A 15,244-nucleotide genomic window follows, 5' to 3' on the forward strand; every position below is an offset into this window, starting at 1 on the left:
ATAAACTTGGCCTCCAGACCATAAAACTTGTCCTCCATAACCGTAACAAACTTGGCCTCCAGGTCGCGTCTTGCCTCTAGCCGCTACGCTCCAGCTCAGAGACGCCCATAGACTCACCCGGCCAATTTCCTCCAAAATTACCCATGTATCCTAATTATCACCTCCATGTGATCTTTTGTTCCATTCCAAATTTGTTCACCCACGGGGGAGTCCAGGACCTTTGAGATCCCCCCCCCCTCCGATCCACCATTTCCATCACCACCAACCTCGAGGACCTCCCCCCCCACGCCACCAGCATAAATGTTCTGATCCCTTAAACATTTATGTCCCGCCAAACCAAAATACCTTTCTCAATGCCCTCTTGAATCGCCAGACACCACAGATCTAGACCTATCGCATTTAAATGGACCCCATCTTTCCGCCAGTATTCCCCTTGCCCAGACTCTAGATCCTTATGCCGAACCACAAGTGCCCCATTTCTCACCATAAAACGTGAAATCGCTCTGTTTAGCTTAATCCTCGCCTTGTTCACACCCTGAACAGATCTTGCCCCGCGCCAAACCTTCCTGGGCACAATGTCTGACCAAACCACCAACAAACGTGGAAACATAGACCAAAGCCGTAACATGTCAAACTTGATATCCTTGATTAGTTCCCTACAGGGACGTTTGCCCAAATCATTGCCCCCCACATGAACCACCAACAAGTCTGGTACCCGATCCAATCGAACAAATCTGTGGAATTCTGGCAGCAATTGTTTCCACATCATACCCCTTTTTCCGATCCACCTCAGGGTTCCAAGCGATCGGGGCACTCCCAGTTGTCTCCCGTCCGGACGCACGTCGGCCCTCACTGCCGCCCAGAAGACAAATGAATGACCCATGATCCAAATAAGTAATTGCCTCGGCTCTGAAAATAGAAAAGAAACATCAACACTGTATAACTGAGAAAGGAAAAACCACGGTCAATTAGATCAATCCGTCACAACAAAGAAGGGCGAATGTAAGAACGAAATCTTACTGATTCCCAACGACCGATCCTCTGAACCATTTCATCTCCCAAACCCCTCCTGGCAGCCTCCGTTGCCGCCCCAATCCGGAATGAATGCCCACTAAAATTCTTCGCTGGAATGCCCCCTTTTTCCAAACAACGTCTAAATATAGTCAAAAACTGAAAACGGGAGAGGAATGACCTATCCTTATGCACTAACAATGGGCAGTCCCCCGAACCTGGCCCAGACAGGAATTCTCTCAAACATTTTACCGGGCAAACTGGCGAGCCGTTTACCTCAAAAAGAACAACTCGACAACCTTTTCCTGCAGTATCCGTTTTGGACGAACGCAAAAATATCACTAACCTGTCCCCAAACATGTCCACATCCTGCCTCAATATACCACCTTTCTTATACCTGGAAGGACTAACCAATTCACCTAAACGAAAAGCACCGAAAAATGCTAGAGAAAATGCTAATCTAAACAAAATTACTTCCCCCATATCCGAACACACAGCCTCCAACTGATTTTCCAGATTTAGTAAAACTTCATATGACACCGGACGCCTACCGTCTGACACCTTCCAACCTTTACGACAGCCTTTTACCACCTGCCGGACCAAAAACGATTTTGTCAAATCCTTCAACCCCCTAAGTTTAAAGCCAAAAGCCAAACCTGATAAAGAATTATTGATTTTTGACACTGACCATCCTGTTTCCCAGATATGACCGATAAATAAAATCAATTTGCTTTCGTCCTCCAAATCCACCCCCATTTGATATTTCCACCGTACCCAAGAATCCCAGGCCCTCGTATAGTGCGACCAAGTTCCCGCCGACAGCGATCTGGCCAACAAGTCTCTCACTGCCCCAGCGGAAGATTCCATAGCTCCTCTGAACAAACCTTCCCTGTGGGTTCCACTTGAGGTGCCAACTCCCGAACACGATCCCACTGTGAAGAAGAAAGAGCTTCAAGAATGTTGTTATATTTCAAAACCCCAAACTCCGCCGTGACCCACAAATTAAAATTCAAACCAACCCAAACCAAGTGCTGCAAAACTCGCAGAATAGAGTGTTTTGATGATGACAACGAATTAATAGCCTCCATGGCCCCAATTGAGCCGCAACGAAAACATATTTTCTTGTCTCGAACATTGCCTCCCCATAGTGTCAAAGCTACCACGATAGGAAAAACTTCGCAGAGTGTAAGATCAGCTACCAGACCATTGTCTTTCCACATTTTTGGCCACTCGGCTACTAACCATTCGTTCCGAAAGAACAAAGAAAAACCTGATTCGTCCGCCGAACCGATCAAGATTCCGAGAAACTCCGCCGACACCACCGGCGCAATCCAAAGTGACTTTCCATTATATGATTCCAGGAAAAATTCCCAAACTTTCAAATCATCCTTCAGGTCCCTCCTAAGCCGTATGAAATGATTCGGCGCTCTAATCCCAATCGTGGCCAATGAAAGTCTACGACAAAAAACTCTTCCCATTGGCATGATCCGACATGCGAAGTTCAGTTTACCAAGCAATGACTGGACCTCGCAAAGTGTTACCTTCTTCAAGCTACCCACGCGCTTCACCTCCAATCTCATGTTCACCAGTTTGTCCTCTGGCAATCTACACTCCATTGCCACCGTGTCGATTTCAATACCCAGAAAACTCAAAGATGTAACAGGCCCAACCGTTTTTTCCGCTGCCAACGGAACGCCAAATCTTTTAGCCACCCCTTCCATCGAGTGAAGTAAAACCGAACAATCCGAAGAAAAAGCTGACCCTACAAACAGGAAATCATCCAAATAATGAACACAAGAGCCGAGTCCTGTCACGTCCTTAACTACCCATTCTAGAAATGTACTAAATGCTTCGAAATAGGCGCATGACAGTGAACACCCCATCGGCAAACAACGATCCACAAAAAATCCCCCGTCCCAAAAACAACCAAGCAAATGCATACTGTCCGGGTGAACTGGTAGCAGTCTAAACGCTGCCTCAATGTCCGTCTTTGCCAACATGGCCCCTTGTCCACTTTTCCTAACCCACGACATTGCCGAATCAAAAGAAGTATATAACACAGAACACAATTGGGGGTCAATTCCATCGTTTACCGAAGAGCCCTTCGGAAATGAAAGGTGATGAATCAACCTGAACTTGTTAGGCTCCTTTTTTGGCACAACCCCCAATGGCGACACTCTCAGGTTATCGATGGGGGCCGTGTCAAACGGGCCAGCCATTCTACCTAAGGCCACTTCTTTGTGTAATTTTTCAGTGACCACTTCTGGGAATTCCCTGGCTGATTTCAAATTCTTGGTTGATAACCTCACCTCCATCTCAACAAAAGGGATCTTGAATCCCTCCCGAAAACCATCACGCAACAATTTCGCAGCCTCTTTGTCCGGGTATTTATTTAGAAAGTGCTCCATCTCTTCCAGCCGAACTGGTGTCACCCCTTTTTTCAAAACCCTCAGATCCCTTCTGTCTTCCTCCCTTGAAGCACTTCGACACCCCGTGATTACCTCCGCAGGCAGAACACTCGTGTTTAAATTTGCATTTGGTACCAAACCTGCATGCGCCGTCATTGTATAAGAAGCACAGTCCTTTCTGTACTGCCACCGAGTGCCCTGACTGCCCTGAACCCCCGGTGCCCCCAAGAAACGATTGTGAACCTGAACCCCCTTTACCAGGGGCCGTCACTCTCATCCAAAGAGCTATGTCTTTATGATCCCACCTAATGTTCGGACGAACTGCTTTCCTCTGGCGGAATTACTCATCATATCTCAGCCATCCTTGTCCCCCGTATACTCTATATGCCTCCCCTATGATATCCATATAGCAGAATAGGGGCGAACAATTTTCTGGCGCTTTTTCCCCAATAACGCTAGCAAATATAGCGAAAGCCTGTAACCAATTATTGAATGTGCGGGGTATCAAACGAAAACGTCTCTTTTCCTCGTCTTCCTTTTTAGACTCATCCCGACTGACCCTATCTAAATTAAAACGTTCGAGTGGGAGAAGCGAGAATATTTCCACGTATTCCCCCTTCCAAATCCTATCCCTCACTTCCTGCTTTAAATGTGTTCCCAGCGGCCCCTCAAAACAGACATACACTTGACCTTTTGCAGCATCCCCTAAACGCGGTGCCTCATCCTTATCTTTACCCCCGTTATCAACTGCCGTGGATACCTGACCCGTTATCGCATTGCCCGAAACCGCCACATCCCCAGCCGCCGCAGTAACCCCCATTGCCTCGCTCTGGACCACAGGGCATGACTCTATACCCCTTCCTGCATCCCCCATAACCCTTCTATTACCTAACCAAGCCGCCGAAGGAGATAACGTGCCCTGTGTACTCCCCGCCTCCCATAAACGCACTAAATCTTTAAGACTTTGTAATAAAACATCAGAGCCACCACTAGCCCCCCCAACAGATAAATCCTCCCCCCCCGCGTTCACATTTGAGGCTAGTACCGGCAAGTAAAAGGAAGTGACATCTCGCTCACCTGGCTGCCTGGGTGCTGTGTTCCCAGCAGCCGCCAGTCCAGCGTCCTGACGCGATCTCTCTGGGCGCGTGCTTCTTCCATCCTCGTGCTGTCCCATGGATGTTGATGTGGTGTGCAGCCGGCCTGACTCGACCGCTGCGTCCCCAGTGTCCATGAGTCCTACGTAACCTGGTTCATATCTGGCTGATGATCTTCTTCTTCTAGATGAATGGCCACATTCATGCTCCCCCCTCCTCTCCCCCTCCCCAGTGGCCGGAGATTCCCTCCCTCTTGCTTCACAGCGATCCCCTCCAGGCCTGCGTTCAGCTTCACCCCCCCTCTCCCTCCCAGCTGCAGCACAGGGACCTCGATCTCTGTCCCCTGTAGCAGCAGCAGCCAGTGAGCGGGAGGAGTTTCCCCACTGCCACTCATCAGCCACCCTGCGTGCTGGTGCTTGCCCTGCCGACTCCTCACTGCTGCTGGAGGAATGCTGAGCCTGGGACCGAACCGAAGGGGCCCCAGCCGTACCTGACCCTGGATCCCTGTTATCTGCTGCTGCTGGTGAGTTCTCGCGTTGCCGGCTATCCCCCTGCGCTGAAGGCACCTGACTAGCAGGCCCTCGTGTGCACCGCAGTACCTCTCTGCCCCGCCGAGCCGAGCCCGTTCCTGGTTGGGCAGCGGCCGCTCCTGCTCCTGGATCCACACTCCCTCCAGACGCCATCGCTGCAGGGGAGGCCGACACCTCCCCCTGTTGCAGGCCCCGCCGGTTTTGCGGATTCCTCCCAGCCGCTGGTTTACGTGCCGCCTGCCGTCGCTTCGTGACCGCGGCTGGAGGGTCCCTAGAGGGGCTCCTAATACGGCGTCGGGCCCTGGGGGTAGCCTCAGGGCTGAGGCGCTCCGGAGGCCTAGACCTCCGAGTCCGTCGCCCTGTACTCAATCCTTGGGGTTGCACGGCTCCCCCATCAGGCAGCAGGCCCTGAATGGATGCCTGCAGCCATCCCGCACCCCTGGTTCCCGCAGCAGCTCTCAATTGCTGCAGAATCGCCTCAATCTCCATAACTACAAAAAATAGCTCTGAGCTTGTTTCTAGTATGGTGGGGAACCTAAAATGGTTGCCCCACTGAGATGGCCGTTGCCCCTTATAGTGCCCGCCCTTACTCCGCCTCCTCTCCCTACTCCCCCCCCCCAGCCATACATCATACCCCTGATTCAAACTTATTAACCCTTCCCCACCCAAAATTCCTTCTACCCCATGCTTCCTCATGTATTATCACTTAACCCTGTCATGGCGTCCTCCCTTTGAAGGCCTGCGGCCCAGTACGGCCTTACTGCACTGATGGCAAGCTATTTAACCCAAAACGCCTGAAGGCAGTTACGAAAGTGCATGAGACTGTTATCCGTGAATTACTATTTGCTGATGACTGTGCACTTAACGCTAGCACGGAACAGCAGATGCAGCATGAAATGGACTGTTTTTCAGAAGCCTGCGACAGTTTTGGTCTCAAGATCAACATTAGAAAAACCGAAGTCATGTATCAACCGGTTCAAGGAAAACTGTACAAGGAGCCACGTATCACGGTGAAGGAGCAAAACCTCAAAGCAGTCGATAACTTCACCTACTTAGGCAGCACACTTTCCCGTGAAGTAACCTTAGATGCTGAGGTTAATAACACAATCGCCAAAGCCAGTGTCGCCTTCGGGAGACTGCGTAAGATCGTCTGGGAACGAAGGGGACTCAGCCTTACCACCAAGCTGAAGGTCTACTGCGCGGTGGTCCTCACCACACTTCTCTATGCTAGCGAGACCTGGACAGTGTACAGGCGGCATACTAAACAGCTTAATCATTTCCACATGAGTTGCCTCCGCAGACTCCTCCACATCAGGTGGCAAGACAATGTCCCGGACACGGCAATTCTAGAACAAACTGGGCTCTGCAGCATTTACACTCTCCTGCTGAAAGCCCAAGCCAGGTGGGCTGGACATGTGGTCCGAATGCCTGACAGCCGACTACCGAAACAACTGCTGTACGGAGAACTGTGCCAAGGAAAGCGAGCAGTTGGGGGGCAGAAGAAGCGCTATAAAGACTGCCTTAAGGTGTCTCTCAAAAACCTGGAAGTCAACACCAATGAATGGGAAGAGCTTGCCGTGGATCATCCAGGTTGGAGGGGCAGGATCACCTCAGGAGCACGTGCAGCTGAAGATAGGAAAATCTCTGATGCAAAAAGAAAGCGTGCTGTACGCAAGGCACAAGTAGAATCTGGTGTACTGACCACATCTGCTTTCGTATGTCAAGTATGTGGGCGAACCTTCAGGGCCCGGATTGGACTCATTAGCCACCTCCGGACTCATAACTATTAATTCTCTTCTAACCCTGAAGTCATGGTCATCTTCGAAAACGAAGGACGAACATCATCATGTACAGAGGCAGTATAATGCTCTCATCATGTGTATCCAGACCTCTTTTAATGGACCCCATGATCCTGTTTGCCTTGTCAGCCCCTGCCTGGCACTGGCTGCTCTAGGTGAGTTTATCATTAACTAGGATCCCCAAGTCCTTCTCCATGTCAGATTTAACCAGTGGTTTCCGGTTCAGTGTGTAATGATGATATTGATTCCTTCTTCCCATGTGTATAACCTTACATTTATCATTGTTAAACTGCATCTGCCACCTCTTGGCCCAAGTTTCCAACTTATCCAGATCCATCTGTAGCAGAATACTATCTTCTCCTGTATTGACTGCTTTACATAGTTTTGTATCATCTGCAAATATCAATATTTTACTGTGTAAACCTTCTACCAGATCATTAATAAATATATTGAAGAGAATAGGTCCCAACACCAACCCCTGTGGTAGCCCACTGGTCACAGCGACCCAGTTAGAGAATATAACATTTATAACCACCCTCTGCGTTCTATCACTAAGCCAGTTACTTACCCATTTGCACACATTTTCCACCAGACCCAGCATTCTCATCTTGTGTACCAATCTCTTGTGTGGCACGGTATCAAACGCTTAGGAAAAATCAAGATATACCACGTCCAATGACTCACCTTGGTCCAGTCTATAGCTTACCTCTTCATAAAAGCTGAGTAGATTGGTTTGACAGGAGCGATTCCTCATAAACCCATGCTGGTATGGAGTTAAACAGTTATTCTCATTGAGATAATCCAGAATAACATCCCTCAGAAACCCTTCAAATATTTTACCAACAACAGAGGTTAGACTTACTGGCCTAAAATTTCCAGGTTCACTTTTAGAGCACTTTTTGAATATTGTACCACATTTGCTATATGCCTGTCCTGTGGAACAGATCCTGTTGCTATAGAATCCCTAAATATAAGAAATAATGGTTTGTCTATTACATTACTTAGTTCTCTTAGTACTCGTGGGTGTATGCCATCCGGACCCGGAGATTTATCTCTATTAGGCTAGGTTCACATTGCGTTAATGGGATAACACTAACAGACAGCCTTGCACGGCGAAATGTCGCAACTAACGCCGTGCAACAAGTCCGTTAGCGCACCCATTGACAGCAATGTTATTTCTGAATGTAGCGCATCGCTAGCGCGTGCCATTTTCGGCACGCGCTAGCGATGTGCCGTTCTTTTGCGATGGACCTCGGAGGCTGCTTGCAGCGTCCGAGGTGCGTCCGAGTTCTGGTCCTCACTAGCGTAGATCGGGGATCTGCACTAGCGGGGATGGCGAACGCGGATCAAAAAGAAACATTGCGTTAGCGCAATCTGCTAGCGATATGCGCTTAACGGATTGCCCTAACACAATGTGAACCTAGCCTTAATCTTATTTAGCTGGTTTTGCACCTCTTCTTGGGTTAGATTGGTGAACCTTAATATAGGGTTTTCTTTGTCTCTCTGCATTTCACCTAGCATTTTATTTTCCACCATGAATACCGTGGAGAAGAAGGTGTTTAATATATTAGCTTTTTCCTTGTCTTCTACAACCATTCTTCAACGGTGACATCCTGCTTTAATAGTTTAAATGCTTTCTTTTCATTGTTAATTGCCCCTCATCTTTGTTTAGCCACATTAGGTTTTTCCTAATTCTTGTCCTTTTATTCCCACAAGGTATAAACAGCTTACAATGTCTATTTAGGATGTTCTTAAACATTTCCCATTTACTGTATTATCTGTATTCTTATTTCTAAGGACATACAGCCTGCAACTATACAGCCTGCAATCCAGCAGAGATATTGGGCAGCGTGTGCTACTGCTGCTCAATACCTCACGGTGAACTCCTATGACCTGACTGATGTCACCATGATCGTGAGAAAATTTTCACAATCGTGGTGCTGTCAGAAAGGTCCTGGGAGTCCACAGTCAATGACCTCAGTTCAACTCACTGAAGTCAGCGTGAGTGTAATGGGAAAAGTTGAAGTGGCGCTTCAGTGAGTTGACCTTTCTCATGCTCATTGGGATGTCAGTCATACAGTAGGAGTTCACCACGAGACACTCAGCAGTGGTTGCACACGCTGCTGAGGGTCTCTGCTGTATTACAGGCTGTACAGTCATGGCCAAAAGTTTTGAGAATGACACCAAAATTATATTTTCATATGATCTGCTGCCCTCTGGTTTTTATTAGTGTTTGTCTGATGTTTATATCACATACAGAAATATAATTGCAATCATATTTTGAGTACCAATAGTTTATATTGACAGTTAGAATGAGTTAATGCAGCAAGTCAATATTTGCAGTGTTGACCCTTCTTCTTCAAGACCTCTGCAATTCTCCCTGGCATGCTCTCAATCAACTTCTGGACCAAATCCTGACTGATAGCAGTCCATTCTTGCATAATCAATGCTTGCATTTTGCCAGAATTTGTTGGTTTTTGTTTGTCCACCGGTCTCTTGATGATTGACCACAAGTTCAATGGGATTAAGATCTGGGGAGTTTCCAGGCCATGGACTCAAAATCTCTATGTTTTGTTCCATGAGCCATTTAGTTATCACCTTTGCTTTATGGCAAGATGCTCCATCATGCTGGAAAAGGCATTGTTGGGCGCCAAACTGCTCTTGGACGGTTGGGAGAAGTTGCTCTTGGAGGACATTCTGGTACCATTCTTTATTCATGGCTGTGTTTTTTGGCAAGACTGTGAGTGAGCCGATTCCCTTGGCTGAGAAGCAACCCCACACATGAATGTTTTCAGGATGCTTTACAGTTGGCATGAGACAAGACTGGTGGTATCGCTCACCTCTTCTTCTCCGAATAAGCTGTTTTCCAGATGTCCCAAACAATCGAAAAGGGGATTCATCAGGGAAAATGACTTTGCCCCAGTCCTCAGCAGTCCACTCCCTGTACCTTTTGCAGAATATCAGTCGGTCCCTGATGTTTTTTCTGGAGTGAAGTGGCTTCTTTGCTGCCCGCCTTGAAACCAGGCCTTGCTCAAAGAGTCTCCGCCTCACAGTGCGTGCAGAAGCACTCACACCAGCCTGCTGCCATTCCTGAGCAAGCTCGGCACTGCTGGTAGTCCGATCCCGCAGCTGAAACAGTTTTAAGATACGGTCCTGGCGCTTGCTGGTCTTTCTTGGGCGCCCTGGAGCCTTTTTGACAACAATGGAAGCTCTCTCCTTGAAGTTCTTGATGGTGCGATAGATTGTTGACTGAGGTGCAATCTTTGTAGCTGCGATACTCTTCCCTGTTAGGCCATTTTTGTGCAGGGCAATGATGGCCGCACGTGTTTCTTTAGCCTAGGTTCACACTAGCGTTGCGCCGCCCTGCGTCGGCGACGCAACGCACGACGCACGTAAAAACGCGCGCAAACGCGCGCAAAAACGCGCGCGTTTTGCGACGCGTGCGTCGTTTTTGACGAAAATCGGACGCACAGAAAATGCTACAATGTAGCGTTTTCTTGCGTCCGACGCTAGCGTCGGAAACGACGCACGTGGCAAAAACGCCACCAAAACAACGCACGCGTCCCCTATGTTAAACATAGGGGCGCGTCGCCGCTGCGTCGCCGCTGCGTCGCCGGCGCAACAGCGACGCACATTGGCGGAACGCCAATGTGAACATAGCCTTAGAGATAACCATGGTTAACTGAAGAGAAACAATGATACCAAGCACCAGCCTCCTTTTAAAGTGTCCAGTGATGTCATTCTTACTTAATCATGACTGATTCCTCATCAACACCCACACCTGTGTTAATGGATCAATCACTAAAACGATGTTAGCTGCTCCTTTTAAGGCAGGACTGCAATGATGTTGAAATGTGTTTTGGGGGTTAAAGTTCATTTTCTGGGCAAATATTGACTTTGCAAGTACAGTAATTGCTGTTAAGCTGATCACTCTGACATTCAAATTGCAATTAGAAAAAATGAAGCAGTAGACTTTGGAAAAATTAATATTTGTCTCATTCTCAAAATTTTTGGCCATGACTGTATAGTCGCATCATGCAACAATGCAGCCTGCCATCTAGATGTAGCAAAGCTAGACCACTCGCTGGACAAATTGATTTTATCTTCTTTGCAGACATGAGACGAATATTGTTGTTTATTATTTTAATTTAATTCTCTAAACAGAAGACATTGGCTTATGTGGACTGGGCGATTACGTGAGTATGGTTTAATTTAGATTCATTAAAGGAATATGTGTTATTATTTCTATTAAATAACTTTATTATCCATTAATAACCTCTGGGTTTGATGCCACCTGACAATACAAAGGTGACATCAACCCCTCAACTATAACCCCACTTGCCACCGCACCAGGGTAAGTAAAAAGAGTCGGGCAAAGCGCCAGAAATGGCGCATCTAATAGATGCACCTTTTCTGGGGTGGCTGCGGGCTGCTAGTTTTAGGCTGGGGGAGCCAATATCCATGGCCCCTTACCAGCTTGAGAATACCAGCCCCCTGCTGTCTGCTTAGCCTTTGATGGTTATTAAATATAATGGGACCTAATGTCATTTTTAGGGGGGTCCCCAATTTAATAACCAGAAAAGGCTAAGTATACAGCTGTGCATTTTGTCACTAAATTAACTATAACCCGCAATTTTATGTGTATTAAGGAAATCATCCAACCCTTTTTAAAAACTGTTAGTGTCTGTCATTGCTTCCTTATTTTGGTAGGGCATTCCACACTCTGATTGCTCTAACTGTAAAGAATCCTTTCCTATTTAGCTGTCGGTATCGCCTTTCTTCCACCAGTAATGAGTGCCTCTTGGTCCTAAGTATGGTCCTTGGAAGGAATAAGTCATACGCCAGTCCTTTGTGGTGAGCACACATGCATTTATACATGTAAATGAGATCTCTGAGGCGTATTTTTTTTCTAAGCTAAACAAACCTAACTTTTGCAACCTCTCATCATATGAGATGCCTTCCAACCCTTGTAATAATCTAGTTGCCCGCCTTTTGAACTGACTCTAATTTCTGAAAATTCTTTCTTAAATGTAGTGCCCAAAATTGGATCCCATATTCTAGATGTGGCCTTACCAGTGATTTATAAATGGGTCTCCCATAGTGCAGTAAATACAAGGGCTGCCAAAAATTTGGAGGCACTCCAATGCCCCTTTGAAGAGACACAGAGGAGGGTCTCATGAAAAATGTTCCCACTCTTAGGAAGTGGGTCTCCCATAGTGTTTGCCTATGCAGTGAATGCAAGGGCTGCCAAAAATTTGGAGGCACTCCAATGCCCCTTGGAAGAGACGTGGAGGAGGGCCTCATAAAAAAAATGTTTCCATTAGAAAGGAGCGGGTCTCCTGTACTTGTAATGCCCATGCACTAAGTATATGGCCTGACAAACATTTAACCCTGGGGGGTATACATGAACATACTGTACAACAAAAATTTTTAACGGCCATCATAAACACGCTTTAAAAATTTTTTGTGGGTGTTGCATCACGGACGACAGTCACCCTGGTGATGTGGTGGAGGATGAGGAGAAGGAGGACAACAGCAAATAGCCAAAATTAGGAAGTGCATATGTGACACCCCAGGGTCCTGGTTGTCACAGTGGCATTGCTTTCCTCACAGGGAGAGTGATGCCACGTTTGGAAAGGAAGGAAGATCTTCTCTGTCAGGTATACACAAATATGCAACATATTCACACTCCAGGCCAGAAGAGGGAGCTCTGAACCCGGTTTTCAGGGGAACTTTCCTATAGATAAAGTCTGGTCTGGAGTGAAAGTCAGTCAGTTCCTGTCAGAGCGACAGAGAGGAGAGAGAGCAGTCAGAAGGACTGGCCCGTGCAGCCAGAGGTGCTGCAGCCATTGGAGAAAGAGAATACAGAGAGAAGAACACATTGTAGAGAGAGAAGCACAGAAGAGTGACAACTGGGGAGAATAGCTGCGATTGGGCTACCTCCCTGTAGAGCGCAGACACCGGTAGCCAGAAGACTGAAGTTGTGTCGGACTCCACAAGGCACAGCAAAAACTGTCAAGGACAGCTGAACTACACGTCACCTGTCCGCCCTTCCTACTGGTTTTACGTGGAACCTTTGAAGAAATTGCTGCTAATGTTGCCTTGAAAGTTGAATTGTTTTACAGAGACCTGAAGAAAGACCGGTTTGGCGTGGCCGAAAACAAGGTCTGGGTGTCACGCCTTGTAGCATGCCCAAAACTACGTTGGAGGTTTACAAAACAGGTCTCCCGCATCGTTGATGCTGTTTAAATATTATTGAGTTATTGACTTGAATAATAATTGCACCTTTAAATACACTACCTCAGTATAGAACATGTTAAATTATTGCACTTTAAGATAGTGAAAATGTTTAATGTTGTTAGAAAAAGTGAGAGTTCCATGGTATAGTATGTGTCAGATTGTTAAAATATGTAGTCAGAGAAGTTACCCTGTAAGGGGAGTAAGTAGTGTTTTTATATGCGAGATAAAAATATTCAGATAGTGTTGAACATTATAATGAGAGCTAGTAAATGAGAAGTAAAGTTGATATTTTGCACTTTGATTAAAGAAAGCCTTAAAGATAGTATACCCGTAAAGGTAGTCGCCGTCCGATAGTAAAGTTTATTATGGCTAAAAAATTAATTATATTATGTACATATGTTCTTGTAATGTTTAAGAATTACTTACCTCCCATAAAAGGGAAGCCAATGTTTACACCTGCTTAACCTGTTGATATGCATTTGCATATGCATATGCATGTCTTTTTCCCAGTCCGGGAGTACTGGATTTAACGGGGGTGGGGGGAGTGTGTCACCCCAGGGTCCTGGTTGTCACAGTGGCATTGCTTTCCTCACGAGGAGAGTGATGTCATGATTGGAAGCACAGGAAGATCTTTTCTATCAGGTATACACAAACATGCAACATGTTCACACTCCAGGCCAGAAGGGGGAGCTCTGAACCCGGTTTTCAGGGGAATTTCCCTATAGATATAGTCTGGTCTGGAGGGAAAGTCAGTCAGTTCCTGTCAGAAAGACAGAGAGGAGAGAGAGCAGTCAGAAGGACTGAAGGGGCCGTGCAGCCAGAGGTGCTGCAGCCATTGGAGAAAAAGAACACAAAGAGAAGAACACATTGTAGAGAATGTGCAGGAGAGCAAAGCACAGGAGAGTGACAACTGGGGAGAATAGCTGCGATTGGTCTACCTCTCAGCACAGTGCAGACACCGGTAGCCGGAAGACTGAGGTTGTGTCGGACTCCACAAGGCACAGCAGAAACTGGCAGGACAGCTGGACTACACATCAACTGTCCACCCTAATACCCAGGAGACACAGTGGTGCATAGAGCCTGGGTTGTGATAGAAACCCTGTAAAAAGGCTGGAGCCACCTGTCATACGGGTTAGTGTCCCACCTTTATGGAGGACAGAGAGAACTGTGAGGACCTTGACAGAAGCCACAGGCAGTAAGGGACTACACCACCGCACTAGTAGGAAGGCTATTAATTCCACCTGGGAAAGGGGACTCTGAACTCGCTTTCAAGCCAGCCAGACCTTGCCTGTACCTGTGATCTGGTGCCCTGGACTGTGGTTGCCTGAAGTCTTCAGTAAACTAGGTAAAGAGACTGCAAACCTGTGTCCTCCGTTTCTTAGTGCACCACTCACCATCTCCATCTACACACCGGGAGCCCTGGGGACCCAACTTCACCTGTGGGTAGTTATACCATCTTAGCTGCCATACCATCACCTCAAAGGACCCATTTAAGCAGAGTCGGTCCCCACTGACCGAATACCACAGGTGGCATCACAAACACAACTTTATTCTCAAAACCCCTTTAAAGACATTCCCTTTAACATGGGCGCCCAGGGCCACTGACCGGGTCGACACCACCGTGACATCCCCTTTTAAGTACCAGACCCAATACCGAGTGCCTTATGGTCCTGGCGGGCATTCCACATACCCATGTGTGGGTGCGAAGAGGTGCATGGGAATAGACCTCCCAAAAAAAGACACTGGATTTGAGTTTATGCTACACTGCTATCATTCGGTGGTGTTGAGAAGTCTGGCCAAATCCAGCCCTTCTTTACTTTCATAAGAGTCAGCCTGTCATTTTCAGTTTACAAATTTAAAAAACTGACCGTCACATCCAAACATAGAACAAGTGTGAACAGGTGCTGAACCTAGATTCACCAACTCGTATACAGTCAAATAAATAAGGCAGCAAACTGCGGCGCTAAAACATGCAAACATGAAACATGAAAATTGAACTGCATTACTGCATTAGAAATATGAAATAATGAAAGCGTTTAGTGCATAAATTGGCCAATTCATTTGTGCCTGGTTGCCACATTAAGGCATCTCTCATATACCAGGACCTAGACATTCCTTTCCTCACTGAGAATAAACGTCTTCATCTGAATGGGAACCTACTG

At 47.1% G+C, this 15,244-nt stretch overlaps 1 protein-coding gene and 1 long non-coding RNA gene across 2 annotated transcripts in view; one reads left to right on the forward strand and one right to left on the reverse strand.

Annotated features, from left to right (window-relative positions):
- Positions 1–631: 631 nt before the first annotated feature.
- On the reverse strand, positions 632–4,769 carry LOC138637420 (integrase/recombinase xerD homolog). The gene is made up of 2 exons (XM_069726092.1): positions 4,497–4,769; positions 632–1,943 (listed from the first exon to the last, which is right to left on the reverse strand). The coding sequence occupies exons 1-2, from the start codon at positions 4,648–4,650 to the stop codon at positions 982–984; spliced, it is 1,116 nt and encodes a 371-aa protein (XP_069582193.1). The 5' UTR covers positions 4,651–4,769; the 3' UTR covers positions 632–981.
- A 5-nt stretch (positions 4,770–4,774) lies between these two features.
- Positions 4,775–15,244, forward strand: part of LOC138637421 (uncharacterized) — a 41,951-nt gene continuing 31,481 nt past the window's right edge. Inside the window, exon 1 of the long non-coding RNA XR_011312394.1 lies at positions 4,775–5,036. This is a non-coding gene — a long non-coding RNA (uncharacterized lncRNA). The remainder of the gene's footprint in view (positions 5,037–15,244) is intronic.

This window comes from Ranitomeya imitator, chromosome 5 (genome assembly GCF_032444005.1).
Source record: "Ranitomeya imitator isolate aRanImi1 chromosome 5, aRanImi1.pri, whole genome shotgun sequence".
Classification (NCBI taxonomy): domain Eukaryota; kingdom Metazoa; phylum Chordata; class Amphibia; order Anura; family Dendrobatidae; genus Ranitomeya; species Ranitomeya imitator.